Source organism: Pelmatolapia mariae, linkage group LG18, assembly GCF_036321145.2.
Source record: "Pelmatolapia mariae isolate MD_Pm_ZW linkage group LG18, Pm_UMD_F_2, whole genome shotgun sequence".
NCBI lineage: Eukaryota > Metazoa > Chordata > Actinopteri > Cichliformes > Cichlidae > Pelmatolapia > Pelmatolapia mariae.
Window position 1 is genome coordinate 4,760,150 of NC_086243.1, and position 19,554 is coordinate 4,779,703.

The 19,554-nt window shown below is 39.6% G+C and overlaps 1 protein-coding gene across 9 annotated transcripts in view; it reads left to right on the top strand.

The window, feature by feature from the left end:
* The window catches only part of astn1 (astrotactin 1), a 435,323-nt gene that overhangs the window by 213,597 nt on the left and 202,172 nt on the right, over positions 1–19,554 (top strand). For all 9 annotated transcript variants that reach the window (XM_063461087.1, XM_063461088.1, XM_063461091.1 and 6 more), the window contains 2 exons: positions 2,449–2,643; positions 19,084–19,211. In XM_063461087.1, coding sequence (XP_063317157.1) covers positions 2,449–2,643; positions 19,084–19,211 — 323 coding nt within the window. The remainder of the gene's footprint in view (positions 1–2,448; positions 2,644–19,083; positions 19,212–19,554) is intronic.

A 19,554-nucleotide genomic window follows, 5' to 3' on the forward strand; every position in this document is an offset into this window, starting at 1 on the left:
CCTGCTAATATTTTGAACCACGCTGATGCTGGGTTGCTATCATCATCAGATCATCTCTTCATATGCATGTAACTAAAGTGTCTTCAAATATCAGTGGTCAGTGGTGATCTACAAATGGAAACCACAAAGCTTTATATACAGAGATTAAAAGCAAACTGAACAAAGTTGGCATTTTCATTCTGTCACATGAAGCCTAATAATAACTAGCATAATATTTAGAGTTACTAGAGATGGCCACGAACCTTCTGCTAAGATATGCTGGATATGAAGAGTTTTAATCTAAAGAGAGTCTTAACATAAGATGTGTTTAGAATATCTGCAGCTCACAAGTCATACTAGCATTTGGCCTTTTAGCCTTTGCGCTGTTTGAATGCAGAAAGCTGCCAAGATCTGTTTCTTACTTTTCTCAGTAGACGTAATTAAAACAAAAGCAATGACTTTTGATCATCTCAGCTGAGAAACGGCACATTTTCCGATAAACAACACTTTTCTAATTGAACACAACAAGCTGCTGTCATCTTTAGGGCAAACATCATGTCGCAGGCGTACGAATTTGTGTCAGATTTACATAAGCGGGTGATACAGACTGCTGCTTCATTGAATTCTCAACAACAGCATTTTGTTGTCGTCTCTTCCCATAGTGCAGATGTGGCTAATCCTCCACTTTTCCCATCGGAGACTGGCATTAGCTTTGTGACATTTAGCATCCAGGAGAGAGCTTCTCATAGTGTAAATCCCTGACAGATTATCTTTTTGCTTTCCACCCCACTCCACCCCCCATTTCACTGTCTCCACTTTGTGTTGCCTTTGATTCATTTCAGAGTATATTACATACTGAGATGTCAAAACATCATCAATATGAAAGAACCTTGAGAGGACTCTCAGTGTTTGGATTCTAGCTCCTTTCTTGAAATGGGGGATTATGTGTCAGTTGAGCAGAAATGATTTTGCTGATTCTAGTGAGTTGTGAAGTCATGAGTTGTTCATGCTTTGAAGTTAGCAAAAAGAGACTTTTCTGAATAGTGATACATGAAATCATACTTTTTTTTAATTTGGCAACTGCACAGAAACCAAAACATAAGAAATTACATTTATTAAGTTGTGGAAACTACTGCGAGGTAAAAATGACATTTTGGCTTTACAGTGGGTATAAACTAAATATTTATAACATACTCTACTAACTTCAATAGGTGTGTCTTTCAGATATTTTCCCAATTTTTAGTTAGATTAAACTGGTTGGTTTTGACTAACTTGACCTGGAAGATTACTTGAGAAGGGCTCATATTTTTTAACATGACAAGATCTGCCTGACATCATCACAGTAGTGTTTGTGGGTAGTTATATAATATAAGCCCTGTCAGGCTGTAGACAGGATTATGCATGCATTTATAGACTGCAGTAAGGGTGCTCAAGTAAGACACGAAGGGGGAGGACCAACCAACATCTGGTTGTCAGCTTCAGTCTGGACCTTTCTGATAGTCTGTAGTTAGTACATGTGCCTGTAAAATTCTTTGTTTGCTGCAGAAACTATGGATGTTACCTAAAATGTAATGGATGGCGTGTCAGCTACCAGCTATCAAGTTGTCCTATGTTTGTCTGCATGTGTTTCATTTACCTTCTTTGATATGAGTAAAGTAAGATATTGACTTGTTGACCGTTAGATTGCACACAGATTGTGGAGAATTGTTCTCTCGTCTAAGTAAATATCAAAAAGGCCTCCAATGAATTTTTTTAATAGATCAAAGTTGGTGACTTTAGGTACTTTATTTCATTTGTAAAACATGTATATACATACTATATACACACTCAAACACACACACGTAGAAAAACATATTTAGTATACACATTCAGTAATGTATATACCTTTACATATTGTACATATATTTATTACTTTTTAGATTAGCCATTTTTATATTTTGCTTGTTTTACATTATTGTATTTTGCACAACTCTGTTGCTTGTGAAGCTCGCACACAAGAATTTCACTCACATGTACTGTACCAGTGTACCTGCACATGTGATGTGACAATAAAAGTGATTTGATTTGATTTGATTTGATTAAAGTTAATGTGTTTTTAATTTAATATACTTATCTACTTTTTAATAGAATTAAAAGGTAGTTATTAAAAGTCTGTGATAACTTTTGTCTACAGATGTGTCAGATTATTATTATTGTTGTTGTTGTTGTTTACTTCAACTTTGTTCAGTTTTTCAGTGTAAACATTTTTTTATTTTCAAGAATAATAAACATTTGTTGTCTGCACACTAAAGATTGATATGCTCAATAACTACAATATAAGGAATCAAAAGGAAAATGCCTGAGCAGAAAACCTGAAAACAAATACACAGTCGAGTAAGTAATTAAACTGACAGTCAGTGTTGAAAAGAAAACAAAAGAAAGAAGAAATCCGTGGATCGGGTAAATGACTTTAATCCCTGTTTGCTGTAGGTGCATCGAAGACTACAAACGCGGTCCAGATGGGAGGTCGTGCCTGCCACTGTCTGAGGCTTGCACTGAGGGAATAGACTGTGGAGAGGTGCTTGATATCCCTGCCAACCAAACGGTGTTTGGAGACCTTTTCTACGGATACAACAACCACACCAAAGAGAGCACCTCTGGACAGATCCTCAAGGCCACATTCAGGTAAGCACATAAGACTTTGGTGAAATGGAGCGTGTGGGACATTGTTCTGCCATTTGTATTTCAGCTGGGAAACACTTGGCACAGGACTTTCAGCTCCCACAATGCCGATATCACAGTGAATGTTTATCTTCATTTAAAGAGAGAGAGAGAGAGAGAAAGAGAGAGACTTTTAGCTTGTTCTCAGCACAACCTCCTTACTCACTTTTTTTTAAACTTTATTCATTTTAGGAGTAAAATTCTAAGGAGCATGTATGTATGTATATTTGGTAAAAGTCTTCTCAATACAGGTATGACTGGACTATATGTTTGACACACAAAGCAGATTCATAGATCCAACTCAATGAGCCTTTGACGGGAGTAGAAGTACAACAGAGAGCTGAAAGAAAGACTAAGAACAGCACTAAGGTTCCCAGTTAAAATGATGGCACCCTTAACAGAACAAAATCCCATCCAAGGCTGAACATAGATTATATATATCAACTGCTTGTTAAACACTGCTGCTTGCTGTCTTCACTCAAGCTCAAAATCTATTAGTTTTCCCTCGTACAAGACTGAAGAACAGGGGAGACAGAGCCTTTCATTCTCCAAGGCTCAGGACCAGTTCACCACTCCAGCTCCATTTAGCTGACTCTGTGTTAAAATGTTTCTGTTTAATCAGGCCTTCTATTGATGTTCCTTTTGTTTTTTATTTAGTTTTAGTTTTACTTTGTGACTTTTCTGTGAAAAATGAGTGTCTGTGAATAAACGTTACTTATTCAACGGGACATCCACTGCTGCCTGGACCTTCACCAGGCTGGGCAAAGGATTCAGAGAAAACTGGATAATTATGTGGTCCTGACTGCTTTAGGGACAAACACTTGGTAACTACTTTACTCCACACTCAACCTCTTAAGCACCAACGCCCCCTGATACGGGGGCAAAAGGCAGGAGATCAGTTAGGCTTGGGGCTTAAGAGGTTAAGAGGTTAACTTCACACTTTATGAGTGCTGAAAATAAGGTAACTACCACTGCTGCTGGTAGTTACCTGCTTACTAGGTCAGACTGATGCTCTGTTAAATTATATTAATCTGCAAAACACTGCAATAAACAAAGATTACTGCTTTAGCTTTTTTCTCTCTCCAAATTTCTATATCTACTGCAGTGATATCAGTTTTATAAATAATCATAAAGCACTGATGTTTTTCAGTTTTGCTTTTTAATTGGTTTCACAGTGGACAAGCTCAGACCCCGCCCCTCACACCTCAAAGGCTTTTCTTCATTATAGAACTGAATGCCAAGATTTACGTTTGCAGTACAGTGTTTAGTCTGAATGCTTACCCTTTAGCAGAGAGGCAGACTTGCAATGTATATTGATGCAAATATGAACCTACCCAGGAATCCATAGCGATAAAGCTTATAAGCGGGTGACTTTGTGTTACTTTACAATAAAGATGCAACAATTATAACAATAATGTTTGTTTGTGTCAAACCACAGGAGCAACAGATTTTCATTTGCTCTCAGTGGACACAGTTAAGTCACTTTAATGGTGCACAGAAGGACAAATAAAGCCGTGGTAACACATCAAAACTGAAAGGACGCGAAAGTTTTTTCTTTCTTTTTTTTTTCTTTGTTTCTTTTTTCTTGTTATTTTTAATTGTTGTGCTTAACATACACACATAATTTAATATATCTGAAGAGGTACCAAATAAATGTTCATGTGGTTTTCCCTTTAGGTATAAAAATTCTGTTTTCCCTCAAAGTAATAAATCAGGGAACAGCATTTAACCTCCCCATCTCCATATGTAGAGCTGCACCAACAGTCGGTGTTGTTTGCTCTTTTTGACACTTTGTATAGGGCTTTGGAGCGTGATGTCATGAGAGGGAGGCGTGGTCAGGATTTTTTGTTGAGGCGCCATCTCCCTGGGCCAAACAAAGCTCAAGCGAAAGAGGAGCGAAAGCACACACATCAGTTACGGTTCGTACTTGCTGTGTGGTCGGCTGTAATGTTCGATTGTACGACCGGCAAGGGAATAAGCTTGAGAATGGTATATCTTTTTATTCTTTCCCAACCTGGAAGCAACATGAGGGAGCTCATGTAGCGGACCTTACCAAAAGAAGGCGTCTAGCCTGGATAGCCGCCGTGAGACGAGCTGATATCCAGTTCTCTTCCATCTCCAAATATCTGTTGGTGTGCTCCAGACATTTTCATTCCAATAAGTTCAATATATGTTCATATCACTCTTTATAGCTTAATAATGTCATTGTTGATGCGCTCGGAGGTTATAGAAATTGCGAACAAACATCGTATTGAGTGACTTTGCAGACATATGTGCTATGTAAAGATTCGATAATTCTTTCGCACAACTGTAGGAAAACCTGCCTATGAAATGGATCAAACAAATCCAGACTGGGTACCAACGCTACACATGGGGCACTCCGAAATCCGAACTTCACATTCTGACCGTCACAGACGGCGAACGCAACAACAACAAAGAGCACTAGTCGGAGGTAAACACCACCCCCACCCCAACCAAAGGGTTTTAAGTAATATCTTGCCCTATTATCAATGTAGTAGTTTGCATCTACTTTACAATTACGGAGACATAATATGACAACGAGATTTTTGCAATTCATTGATAAATGTATAACATTAATTGTGGTGGGGGGTGGACAATGGCTATTATACTCGACGCACTCCAGCTGACTTACCTTGGTTTGAATGACGACGTACTCACAGTTTGTCGGCTTGAAAATAGCCAAATCTTGCACCCAGCCATTAGTAAACTGGATGTGCGCCTCCAGCGATTTGTAATTACGAAACTCGTTTGCTTTGTATGGCGTATTTCATACGCGTCCACATTTGCGATGCACTCTATTTTTTGCAAGTACCGGCGCTTCGCCTCCGGACGCAATCGGTCTCTATACCGTCCTTTTTCTTTTGAGCTGCTTTCAAGCATGTTTCATGCAGTCGTCTTTCCGACACAGTGTGTTTGTTTTGATTCGTGGCCCAGGAAAATGGCGCCATGCTCCCACAATACCTTGACTGTGTCAACTCCAAAGCCCTATATTCCATGTTGACCTGGGTTGCCAGTACAAATATGACTTCATTATTATCTGCAATTCTTATATTCTTCTTTACTGAAACTCCAAAACTCGAGAACCAACAAACAATATAAGAAAAAGGGAAATTTAATTCCACCTTCATTCACACAGATAATAATCATTGTGCCCAAAGCATTTTTAAGAAACTACTCCGCTGATATTGGTATTAGTGCTGTCAACCTTTCAGCTTTTCTTGGAGTAGAATATGGTTCAGGTCACACAATGCCAAAATGGAAGCTGTTCATACATAATCTGGAGGCAAATGTGTCTCTACTGGTAGGAAAAAAAGATCAAATCAGTATCTGTAAAGGTTATTTCATGGTGGAGTAAGGATTTTGTTTTAGTTTTTATGCCATTTCCCTTTCTGAAAAAGGAAATGACAAAACAGGATGTTTCTCCTGGCTGCGTATTATTTAAAACAAATAAAATGCATTGCCTCTTTTGAGAGACCTACTGTATATATCCAACCGTACAGGTGAAAAGCAACGCACTGTCCCTCTCATAATTTCTACAGAGATCAGAATGATTAGTGGAGTGCTTTGAGGGTGGTTAATTATCACTCGCTGCATGTGGCAATCATTTCCACTAAACTCAGGAAGCCGGAAGGTCAGCAAAGTCATCTGCGGCCCACGAATTTAATTTCAGCGATGCATGGATTCTGCTGCCCGGAGGCCAATCACCCACTTAGGGATCGACCGCTAGAGTCGTAGAGAGGAAGGGACGCGCGAGCCAGGTTAATAGTTAATATCATCAAGAATCTAAATCTCAAAAGCTCTGATCTCATTTGAAAGCGCTTGTGCTTCCTGTTCAGATGAGGTGGTGGAAGAGGAAGGAAAGACTCTGTTGGGAGGCATGGTTAATGCAAGGCCTAATTATTGGAGATAGCACCAAATGGATTGAAACTGACCAGGAGTCAGTGTGCTGAAATTGAATCTAAGGAACAAATTGATTCATTTTACTTTCAAGCCAAAGTTGCAGGAAGAAAGCGTTGCATCCACAGATGTGTGTCAGGAGTTGTTCCAAAACCAGTAACATTAACATAAGTGTAACAGTTTTTTCACAAGTGAATGTTGGCCTTTGGAAATGCATGCTTAGCTTGCAATGGTATCTGTCACCAAGGAAACTGAATGTCAAATTTAATGATACATAGCAAGAATTACTAGCTGGCGGTCAAGTTTCAAATGAGCGCCAAAAGAGCTTCCTGTAATTAACATTGCAAAGCTGTATTTTATGTAGCACCTTAGAACTTCCGATATATTTTAGTGACAGAAAATCTTGGATCTTAACAAATTCTGTGTTAAAAGGGCAAATTATACACCGCAGGTCTACTTAAGGCAAATATCAGCCAATGACATGGTCACGGTGCTAATCCTGTCAGCTAATAACAGGAAACTGAGGTTACAGTTTGCAAGTGTTCACCAAAATGTAGTCAACAGAAAACCGAAGCTGGTCTTATCCTACCATGAAAATGTTCTCATGTGACATTTGGATGGAAGGAATTTGGCATGAACGGCATGAAAGCATGGATCCCACCTGCAGTTCAGACAGGTATTGGTGTAATGGTTTGAGGGGCATTTTCTTGGCACACTTTGACCCTCTTAGTGCCAACTGAGCATCGCTTATGTCCATTTGCTGAACATTTAAATGTACAAATGATAAACCATGACAAATGCACATACTGAGAATTGGGACATTTTAAACTGAATGTTTAAATGCTTCCGATTTTATGAAAGTGAAACAACAAATATGAATGAATGAATAAGAATAAAAGTGTAACCAGGAAATTCTGCCTTATGTAAACCATAGGATGCCATGAGCTTCAGCTTTCAGCTGGAACTCATCATGGACACTTACAGACAGTGTTTTTCTTCTACTTCTTCCTTTTTCAATCACAGATACACAGACAGAACATTACCAGGCAACATTCCTAATGGACTTCATGGTAATTAACTAGAGCTCATATAGTCTGAAACCAGCCATATTTGTCATTTTAATCGATGAAAGTCAGCTCAGGCTAAAAATAAAAGGGATGCTAGCATTACCTGAATGTTTGGTACATTACTCTCTACTTAATACACAGTTTAATAAGAGATTTGCTGACACTGATGCACATCTAGTTATTTTAGTTATTTATTTATTTTGAAGGGAACAGATTTCAAGCCTAATACTGGGATGTAGAATCCAGCATTTTACAGAGTGTGACCAGAGCGATGGATGAAAAAAATCTGAATGCGTAATCTGTTGTTTGTGAGAGCCATGAAATAAATTGCAAGGTTACTCCAAGGAGGAACAGCAGGGGAGGTAGGGTGTCATTTTCCTTTTAAATACAGGCCAGTACAGTGGATTTATTTGCTCAAATGTCATTCTTCTCTGAAGCCACAAACAGTGGATTTTAGCTGACTCCCACACCCTCCACTCATTGTAGCGAGTGACACAAAGAGTCAAGTAGTGTGCACCTCTCTGACACGACCCAAACGACCTGTAGTCAAAGACACCTTTCAAACTGCAGAACATTCAATTACAGTATTTCTAACAGACACTCGAGGCTGCAAAAGTGCAAAGATGCAATGACCAGCCTTCGGAAGCCATTGACTTATTCATCAGCATCTACAACATGTAAGCGAAACAGCAGTGCGGCCCGTGAGTTCACATATTCCCTCACATATTTGCCCTTGAGTAAACACGAGCACGCGAGGCAGAGGCAAGGGGAGGGAAAATGAGAACCTCTGTGTGATGTTCACTGGCACTTCTTCAAAAGGCCCTTACCCCACGGCTCAGGAGTGGCACAAAGCATCTGTCTCCCTCATTCAGTCGAAAGAAGAAGTCAAAATTTAATATTGTTTAACCACCGGTGTGGGTTTATACGTTTGTTTGTTTTTTCCTCGCTCCAAATATATGCTACCATTTTTACCTGCCTGAATTCTTTTTCGCTGTCAACGATACACTTCTTTGCTTTTTCTTTTTTTTTGCCCACTTTTCCACTTTCATCCACTGAAAGTAAGAAGAAAAAATGGTAAGCATTCGTCCAAGTCAACATTTTGGCTGCTGTTTGAGGAGAAATGCGTGTGCTGGGGAGAGAAACGGAACTGCTCTGTGGCCCCGTCAAGGATAGAGAAAAAGTGGGGGAGATAAAAGGGAAGCAGCAATAACAGTGAGCAGGTGGCCAGCAGCACAACACACACATAACACTAACTGGTACACAAACCTGGGTTTTCAGGTATGCACATACTGTAAATGCACGGTTCTTTCTGCTCCCGAGAGCGTCAACACACACGCAGCGCTTGTTTGATTCTCTCTGCCCAGCGTGGTCCATCTTTCAAGCTCACCAGCCCTGAAATGCTTCTCATGTTTTTTTGGAAAGGGGAAAATACACCCTTCCCCTTGTTGCACAGAAAGCTCGGTATTATCATTTCAAATACACAAGATTTTTTTTATTTGATTTCCTAATGGGAGAGATCCAGTCATGGCATCGTCATTGGCAGCAGGGCCAGTGGGGCACGCGGTGATTTTGGTTACAGAGTGAGACGTGCGTCTGTGTGAAGATCCTATCACGGTGACATCTCGGGGGTGCGATATGATCTGGGTTCAAATTACAGAGCTCAGTGACAGAGTCTCTATCTTCCCGTCTCTGCGGGAGCCAGTGGACTCCAGTAATGAGATGTTAAAAAGCTAACCTCCTCTCATTACTCCTAACAGTATCCTCCCTCTCCTCTCTCTCTCAACTCCTCTCTCTATTGCTTTCTCACACGACGAGCTCAGAACAGGTTTTAATGAATATTTTAGTGGCCTTTGTTCTCATTCTGCTGCCTGCTTGGGATCAATGATTAAGACCACACTCCCACCTGACAACCCATCACTCTCTCACCCCACTATTTTGTGTCAGAATCTTTTTTTTTTTCTCAAACTCCCTCTCTTATGTTTTTTGGGCTCATTTGTGCCTGCTGTACCACACCCTCGACATGACGCCCTCAAGAGGAATACCTTCATTGACTCAGTTAATTAAAATATGAAATATGCTCGCCGCAGACTAATGGAGACAGTGGGTTGGGAATGGGTTGCTAGTGGCCCTGATTGTCTCTTATTGAAAGCCACGAGTTTATTGAGTCACATAGTCAGGGGGATCGTTGCGAGGAAAACAGAAAAGAAAGTGAAAGAACTGTTGTCGTAAATCAAAAGTGTCCTGGTGTTTTGTCTCATTTCACATTTTAATAATTCATCAAACAGGTGGCTGCTTCACCACAGCTCCTGCTAAAGAAGAAGAAAAAAAAAGTCTTTAGTAAGTTTTGGCAGTTTTGCAAGAGTTCATTGAACTTCAAGAGAGAAAATGAATAATGACATCCTTACAGTGCCAGATGGCTGCTAAATGTTACATGCCATCCTCTAACAAAATTAACAGTGAAAATTGTCAAACACAAATGCAGCGATAGCAACCACATATTCCACTTCACGTGTATCTATGGGAGAGAAAAATCTAATCACGGTCGTCAGCAAAGCAACTGAGATTCAGTCATTACGTTCCCAATTTGTGTGTTTTGTTAAAGTGACAGCTGAAATCACGCGTAATTACTTTCAGCAGAAAATGACAGGCTTTTGACTCAGTGTCAGTAAAATCACAGCCTTGTTTGCTATAGTTTTGTAGAAACTACAAATACAGCAATGCATAATGAGCTGTGTTTTAGTTTTTAGTACACGCTGATGATCCATAAAGAACTGTGCAAACCAATAAAGAAAAGACAGAGAAGTAAACGTTCTGTATGTTCCTGCTTTAAAGAGTGTGATCAAAGTGTTTCGGGAGTGAGCTTGTAAAAATCGAAAATCTGGCTTAAACTCGTCCCTTATAATGTCATCTTCTCACGCACCTCTTTAAATACAGCTACATTTTTTAGATTTCTTCTTATATTTTTAGCCTCTTGCCTGTGCACTTAACATCGACCATCAGTGCTGATGAGAGCTAGGTTTCTAGCTACAGCCGAGCAGTTTCAGAGTTGAGAGTTTCAAAGACCAAAAGCGGGGTGGGAGGTGAGGACCAAGACCAGGAGCATGGACTAGAATAGAATAGAATAAGGTTATTGTCCACTTAAGTGGGAAATGGTCTTCAGTTCACCAGGTAACAATTCACTTCACAATAAAAATACTGATAGTTATCAGCCCACAATTACACATATGAATATAAATATAAATTATTCAGTAATACACCTTTTTGCTAGCTAGAAGCATCCTATAACTTCATCCAGAAGGCATTAATAGAACAGTCGCTAATAGCTTTAGTATTTGGGATCATATATTGATAAGCATCCACATCTTTATTTTGTATTTTTCCATCATTCACCAGGTGTTACAACATGAATTCCTCCCAAAAGGTTGACACAAAGTGCATTGGGAACATTGGAGCATTTTGGACATGCCAACAATCCCTCAGTGTTCACCCCACTTACCAGATTGGTTTCTCAGTCACTGCTTTCACTTCCACGCAGTGTACATCACCTTTTAGGTGCTCCCTGCTACGCTTATATTTCCTAAAATTTGCATTCCAGCTTCTTGAACTCTTCCAGTTGTCATGCTCGTTGTATCTGAACCCTTCATCTTCTAAATCTGGAGTAAAAAGGAGTCACAGTGGCACGTTCCAAATGGTGCAGGAATGCCGGCAGTGGTAGGGAGGCACTGTACCCAAGCAGAGTAGTTTGAAGGGGGATGTCTTTAATTGTGGATGTAGGACTTACAAGTTAAACATATTTACTGGACTAATGGACTGAAAGGGCAATTCCTGTTTTTTTCCTTCTTTTTTACTTGAAAAAATAAGATATAGTGGAGTAAATAGAAAGCATGACCTCATTATACATTTAAAGCAACGCTATTTCTAGGTACATTTGTCCACAGTAGTCAAGTACTTTTTGCAGAGCTGTTGCTCTAAGTGTCCAGGAGATCATAATTCTTTTGTGAATTTAGGCTATCTCTCCATATTGCTGACATCAATGAATGATGAGTGTTATGCCATGGGTTTCAGGACTAGACTTTCTAGTTGCTGAATGTAGCCCTTTAAGATTTCAGGCTTTGCTTCTACAAGCACTGAATAAAGCATATAACCTGTAGTAAAGTAAAACTCTCCTGTACATATTTTATTTGACTGAAAGGTTTCTTTAAAATGCCAGTACCAGTAAGTACAGATTGTGCTTGTCTGAGTCAGATCCCCAGTTGAGGGCTCTGACTCAGGCAGGGTTAAAGATCTAAACATCTGATGTTCCTAAAACGTTTGCATTGTACTGGATATATAATAAAGAAATTTGTTTCACTCCTGATTATTGTTTCTTATTCTACTGTTTCAAAGGTCCCACTTGCATCTAGTTTAGTGGTGCACCAGCAGCTAACTTAATACTGTTGCACCCCTAGCCAAACAATGACCACTGTAATAAAATGCTTCATGGATGCTGGTGTTCGGCATGGCCACGCAGCTACCACTGTTTCCGCTAAAACCGGTGGCTTCTGTTATTCTCACGCTGTGACTTTCCCGAAGGCAGCAGTTTGTGATCTGTAAATATTTGTGCATTTTTCCCCTCGACAACTAAGGCCCAGATCTCCGCATGCATCAAATGGTACATTATGCAGAGTTTATATTAATGGGAGAACTGTCACCAGTATGAACCATGAGGACCTTTCATGTTTTTTTTTAATGGCTGCTGGTATGAATCTTTTAAAGGCGCAAGGCTATTACGCCCTTCTTTTTAATATATCTACACTTGATGTAAAAGGGGGCTGCAACTGAGAAGAGCATCCATTTAGTGTAAGTGAGATGCTCTCTATCTTATTTGCTTAATTTAATATTTCGTGTCAGATATGGTTACTAGCAGGAAATATTTGGAGTATACAGGAAGTGGTAATTTGAAATTTGAGAGCAAGATAAACAGCAGCAAATGAGCCTCTCATCCAGAGATATCTGCACTCTGACAGTAAATGCTTTGCTTCTCACGTCCGATGGTAACTTTTTTTCCTTCGCAAACCAACCATGTTAGTCAGGATGTCTGTGCTGTTAAGTAAGAGAGTGTTTCCATTTATCATCACCTGCAGTGTTTAAAATCTCCCTGACAGTACGCTTTCTTTAAACAAATCTTTAACTCTCAGCTGAAAACATCATCGTAAACGTTATTTATTTACTTATTTATTCGCATTTAACCCTTATTATTTATCCAAGGTAATAAAACCCTTTAAATGAAGTCTTTAGATTAAAGAAACATCTCATTTTCAAGAATGTCCTGGCCAAGACAGACAGGAATACAGTAGTTGAGTAGACTAGTATCACAGAAGCAAATACACACATTAAAAAGCACAAAAGAATTAGTCCAAAAATAAACCAAAATTATTAATTTTAACGCCGCTCTTGGGCAAAAACACAGGGGGCGGGTACTAATATTCAGCCTGAAGTAACTGCCTCCGGGTTAACTGAAATCTCCTTAAAGAGGAGATCATAATGAATTTAAGTTTGTGTTGATTCCAAGAGGAGACAGTTACAAATCTGAACGCTCATTTTTTCCAAATTCACAATAAACCTTCAGGACAGATAGAAGGAATGAGTTTTGGGACCAGTAACAATAACTTTCCAAACTTAATTAATGAATGTGAGTAAGTAAGATAGGAGCAAAGCAAAATCAGCCTAAAAAAAACCAATGTGCACTGGTTGAGTCTATGAAATGACAAATGCGTACAACATAGAGTGGTGGGAAAGAGCTTTAAGGTTTCTAATAAAACCTCAGTGATAAACAGTATCCAGCATATGTAACCACTGTGAAAACAGATGCATATAAATAGGAACACCATAATCCAGCACTGACATGAAAGTGAAAGCAACTCTTTCTTCCCTCAAAGGTCTCTGTTTGAAAGTTAAAACCAAATCGATTTTACTTTCTTCACCACTTGCTGAATGCATACTATAAAAGAGAGGAAGTCATCAATTATAATTCCTAAGTACTTACACCGATCAGGCATAACATTATGACCACTGACAGGTGAAGTGAATAACACTGATTATCTCTTCATCATGGCACCTGTTAGTGGGTGGGATATATTAGGGAGCATTTGTCCTCAGAGTTTATGTGTTAGAAGCAGGAAAAATGGGCAAGTGTAAGAATATGAGCGAGTTTGATAAGTGCCAAAGCGTGATGAATAAGTGACTTGGTCAGAGCGTCTCCAAGTGGAAAGCTGGTTCTAATAAAAATGTGTCAGAATACAAAGAGCATCACAGCTTGTTGCATATGGGGCTGCATAGCCACAGATCAGTCAGGATGCCCATGCTGGAGAAGGTGGCCTGCTCTGATGAATAACGTTTTGTTTTACATTATAGGAATGGCTGGGTGTGTGTCTGTCACTTACCTGGGGAACCAGGATACACTATGGGAAAAGGCAAGCCGACACAGGTAGTGTGATGCTTTGTGCAGTGTTTTACTAGGAAACTTTGGGTCCTGCCATCCGTGATGTTACTTTAGCACGTACCACCTACCTAAGCATTGCTGACGGTGTGCACTTTTCATGTTAGCAGTATTAACTCTGGTGCCTGTGGCCCATTTCAGCAGGATAATGCACCTGCCATAAAGCAAAAATGGTTCAGGAATGATTTGAGGAGCACAATAGCGGGTTTGAGGTTTGACTTGGCCTCCATATTCCCCAGATCTCAATCCAATCGAGCATCTGTGGAATTTGCTGGAAAAGCAAGTCCGATCCATGGAGCCCACAGCCTGCAACTTACAAGACTTGAAGATCTTGGTGCAGATACCACAGCACACCTTCAGGGGTCTAGTGGAGTCCATGCCTTGATGGGACAGGACTGTTTCGACATCAGAAGGGGGACCAACACAATATTAGGCAGGTGGTAATAATATTAAGCCTACGTGGCATATAATAAGAAAGTAAGACCCCTGGACATGAAAGTTTTAGTGGTTGTTTCACAAAATGAAGCTTTTGTCAGAAACATTCACATTCTCTGCAATATTGGTTGCACAGATAATAACTGGCAGGGAAGGCAGTGGCATTAGTTGCAAATTCCTGAGCCATGGTTCATGCTCTGTTTGTTTCTTTGTGTTTTGTTTTTTTAACTTCCATTTGCTGATGGGTTTAAGCACTGATAACTACTTGGTTAAGCTTAAAAACTTTGTTAGGTTTAGTCAAAGCACTCAGTTAAATAAAAGATTGTGATTTGGGGGAAAACAAAGAAACAAACATGCAAAAACACTTTTAAACCAGGCAGTTTCATAAATGACAAGGTTGGAATGACAGACTTGGTCCTTCTTTTAACATAACCCGATTTGTCACTCACAGCTACTAAAGGACATCTTGTGCCTAGGTGTGACACTCTGCCAGCTCTGACAAAATGACATTACTTGATGCCCTGGGAATGTGAAAGGGCTGACACACAGACTGTACCTGTACAGGGAGGTGCGATAACTGACACATTAGGTTTTACATCTACAGTGGTTTAGACAGTCTAGCCAAAGTGTTAGACAGTCTGAACACAAGCTAAATTATAGTGTCATTTAAACTTGCGCTATTTGGTATTTTATAAGTAGTACCTGTAGTAAAAGTAATTTAAACGACTTAACTTCACACTGATTACTATCGTCTGGCTCATAGTGTTAGTTTTATGTCTGACGCTTAGCTGTTTTGGTTCAGTGTCAGCTCTCTCATTAAACTTGTTTACCGTGGTAACAGGCAGCCTTTTCCAGCAACAAGCTCTGGTAAACCCAGTGTGCACTACCTGTGCAACACCAAACAGCAGACAGACAAAGTTTACCACCAGCTGACGAACTCAGTGGCACATTTAGCTGCTAATGAGTCCGTGCTTGCTGGATTAATAAAAGGTTTTTGTTTGATGGCAAGTTTCTCCAATCATATTACAGACACTGTCTGATTTGTTGCCCAAGTCAGCCTGGCTGCGGATTCCTGCAGGAGTAAAAACAAAGATGTTTTTAGTTTATTTTTTGCAGCATCCAACCCGAGATACCTAATTGACCCGGGTCACTGATTTATTGAAGTCATTCTGCTGCAAAACCTTGTTGTGAACCTAACTGGCACTGAGACAAGGAATAATGGAGTGGACAAAATGAGTGAGTTCAACCAAGAGTCACTCGCGGCATCAGACAAATGAGGACATCAATTCTCAGGCTGAATATGAGTCACTCCGCAGCAGAACAATAAACATAATGAAAAATGACATGCTTAATGTGACTCTTTGTCTCTTCAATACACACCCATACTCTCCCATAATTATTAGTATTTATTGATTTGTCTCTAATGATCTGCCAGAAAGTATTGCCTTACAATCTGCCAGTTATGAAAAACACTTGTCTATCTTTGAGTTGTCCTTCTAGTCGCCATCCTTGTGTGCTTCATCTTTTTCTGTATGAGGATTCATCCTACTGCAATTTCCAGTACGGTACCTTGGGATCTCTTTGGGTATCTGCTGATACAGAGTACCGATCTGATACTAGAGTTAAATGAATAATTAATAAGCTATATTCCTCCTTTATTTGCATCATTCACATTTCAGCTCAAAATAAGTTGGACTGCTGTTTCATGAATGAGTTTAATACTTTTTCACAGTTGTGTAGAATCTTGAAGCCCAGTTTATATTGTCTGGTGTTGAGCCTCTGCAACAGAAATGATCATTTTGAACTGTGAAGTTCATAGGTCCTTCTTTAAAGGCTGTCTCTTGTCTTGTAGTCAGAGAGAGCCTGCAACAAAATTCTCAAAATGTGACTGCTGCTATGACCCATGTTCACTAATGAACCAATGACAACGCAGCATGAACTGACAAATCCATCAGCTCGACAGCGGCACTTGTGAAAAAATCTAAACAAATCATAACAGATTATCCATCTACCAATTTAGGATTATTGGGGGTGCTGGAGCATATCCTGGCTGATACACATCAAGAATAGATGGAAGTTACAATACAAAGCCTGGGATTCAAACAACAAAGAAAATGTATGATTGTGGCAGCAGAAGCCTGGTTTGTATCAGGTCCCTCTGAAGTTATTACAACTGAGCTAAGTGTGACGTGTAATGAAAAGAAATGGCAAAAGAATAAAACTTTCTACATCAAAGGTGTCATGGTCCTCGGTCGGTGACCAAGTGTTTTGATTTTTGATTTTTATTAAGCTTTGATTACATCACGGTTTATCATTACTAGTCTTTTGGTTCATGGTTCTGTGATTTCTAGTCCATAAGTTTAGTCTCTCTGTTCCTTCTGGTTCCAAGTCAGTCATGTCTCTGTGTGAAACCATGTGTTTGAGTCTGTGTCTGTAAGTTTAGTCGGTGTGTTTCCTGTTTTACTTTGAAAGTCCGTGTCTTATGTCAGTGTATTCAGTTTTGCTTTCCTTGTCTCGTCCTGCCTAATTAAACCCAGCTGTGTTGCCCTTCTGTCTCCTGTTTCCTTATTATTCCTCCGTGTATTTTAGTCCTCTGTCATTCCCTCCTTGTTATTGCATCGTACCCTCATTTTGCTGTGTTCTCTTGTTGTGTCCCGGTTGGTTTTTCCTAGTATGAGTTTTCTTAGTTTCTAGGTTCCTGTTCCTAGTCTAGTTCTAGTTATGCATTTGAGGTTTTGGGTTGTTTTTATAACGGTTATTCTTTTAAGATTTTCCATCAATAAAGCTGCGCCTAAGTTACTTCCTGTTTCTGATTCCTACATTTTGGGTCCTTCATCTTGCCTGCCACAGCACTAGCCATGACAAAGGCAGTCAAACATAAGTCCCAGGGGTCAGAATGGACCTGACAAAGATTCCAGTCTTTCCAAAGCCCACTGGATGGCTTTGGGAAATGGGAAAGAGGGAATACATTTTTTAAATGTGTTAATATTTTTTGCAGCTTTTCCTGCTGATAAAGAGCTCCTCCTTGGCCATTCATATTACACCAAAGTAATGTCCTGTCTATACAAATTTCTGTTATTTACAATCCACATAACAAAGGGCATTTTCTGTGAATTAACAGGAGCTTTCTGTTTTATAATTACAAGAAAGTCTGAGGCAATCAGCTACCAGAACTTTTTATTTCTCTCAAAGAGTCCACAAGTCGTGCTGACAGATTTCTTTCATTTACTATTGGAGCATTACTTTATAAAAAAAACCCTGAAAAACTGTCCGCCCCACTTAAGATCAATGTGACCTGTGTGTGGTTCATGATGTAAAATGAGTCTGCCATCCCTGGTCTGCATGCATCAAACTTTACACAGTGTGGATTTATTGAACTTTTGCTATTATCGCACAATGTGCGTGCACTCTAAGTTGTATAAATCTCAAATTGCAGTGGAACTGCGTGAGCATACACACGTCTATCTCCACATTTAAAGATGGATGTACTGACACCCTTCATCGACTATTTCCTATTAATAGACCAGCCTTCTTTGCTATCATTGTAAACCTATCAATAAAAAGTGCACCAAATAACATCACAAGTCATCACAATGGCTCCACAGCAAACTCACAGAAGTCTTAAACAAAACCGCTAAGCACTTCTATGGCTATTTATAGCTTATATAATGTTAATTATTCATCACATGCAACTGCAAACCCTCTGGCAATAGTAGTTTAATCATCATCATCAAACTTCAGAAGGGTAATTAGTGACTTAGTTAGTGTTCACAGCACCCGATTAACACAGAGTAAAGAAAATATTTCACGAGGATAAAAGTATTACTGCAGTGAAAAAAGATTACTGCCCCAATATAATATAATATTAATAGTGAGAACACAAAAACTCACTCTTAATTGTGTTATTGAGTAACAGCAGCAGTTCTAGATTACTGGTCTGACTTCATATGGCATTCATACACAGTCACCATAATCAGTCAGTTAAGGCCATCAGCAACTTTCACTAAGAGTTTAGGATTGAGATTGTATCCGTCTGCCTGGTTTGAGGTGTGCTTCAGGTGAACACGCTCTCACTAACACACATTAATTCAAATGATAAATGCAAATGTTTGGTCCATCATGGCCCGAGGTTGGAAAATACTGAAAGGATGAAGTTTGCCTTGAATGATTATGGAGCTGCACATTTTAAAATTAGAGCTACGATGCATGTCCCAATACTTTGTTTAGTCCAGTGTGTTAAAATGTTGGTAGAGAAGAACATTTGGAACAAAACACCTGTGATAACATGACTTTTCCCAACTGATTCACTCACTGCCTTTTTTATACATTAAATACCACAAAATGTGACAATGACAGCTGCCGTTACCTCCTTTACATCATTCTTTGTCCTTGTTTCCTGAATTTCTGCTTCTTCCCTTTCCCTCTTCCCTTTTTCATCCCGTGCTGGGCAACTGAGCACTGATGTCTCTTAATTGGAGCTCTCTATATTATCTCTCTTTACACCAGGCAGAAGAACTTTGCCCGAGGCATCGAACAGCAGCTCCCAGATGGCATGGTGGTGGCATCAGTGCCAACGGAGGCTCAATGCCACGAGGAGCTGTCAGACCCTGTGCCCGACCCAGAATACCTCACAGGTATGAAACCATATTTCATACTTTAGCACACAGCTGTGAGAAAGCATTGTTATCACCGGTCTGTTGAAAATCTTCCTCAATCAAACAAAGAAACAAAATAACGGATAAAAACCTCACATAAAAATTAAGTAAACAATGGTTTATGTTCAGCCAATTGCTTTTTTTATTCATTACACTGAATCCCTGCTATAAAGCTGTCTGTAATGTCACCAGTTTTGGCAAGAAAACTACAGTTAGGATGCATTAGGCATAAATAATGTCCTCCAGAACTGTCCATAATTCCTTTGATATTCTGGGCTCAGCTTTTCTGCGTATGTTTGCAATAATTTTTGACTTTAACTGT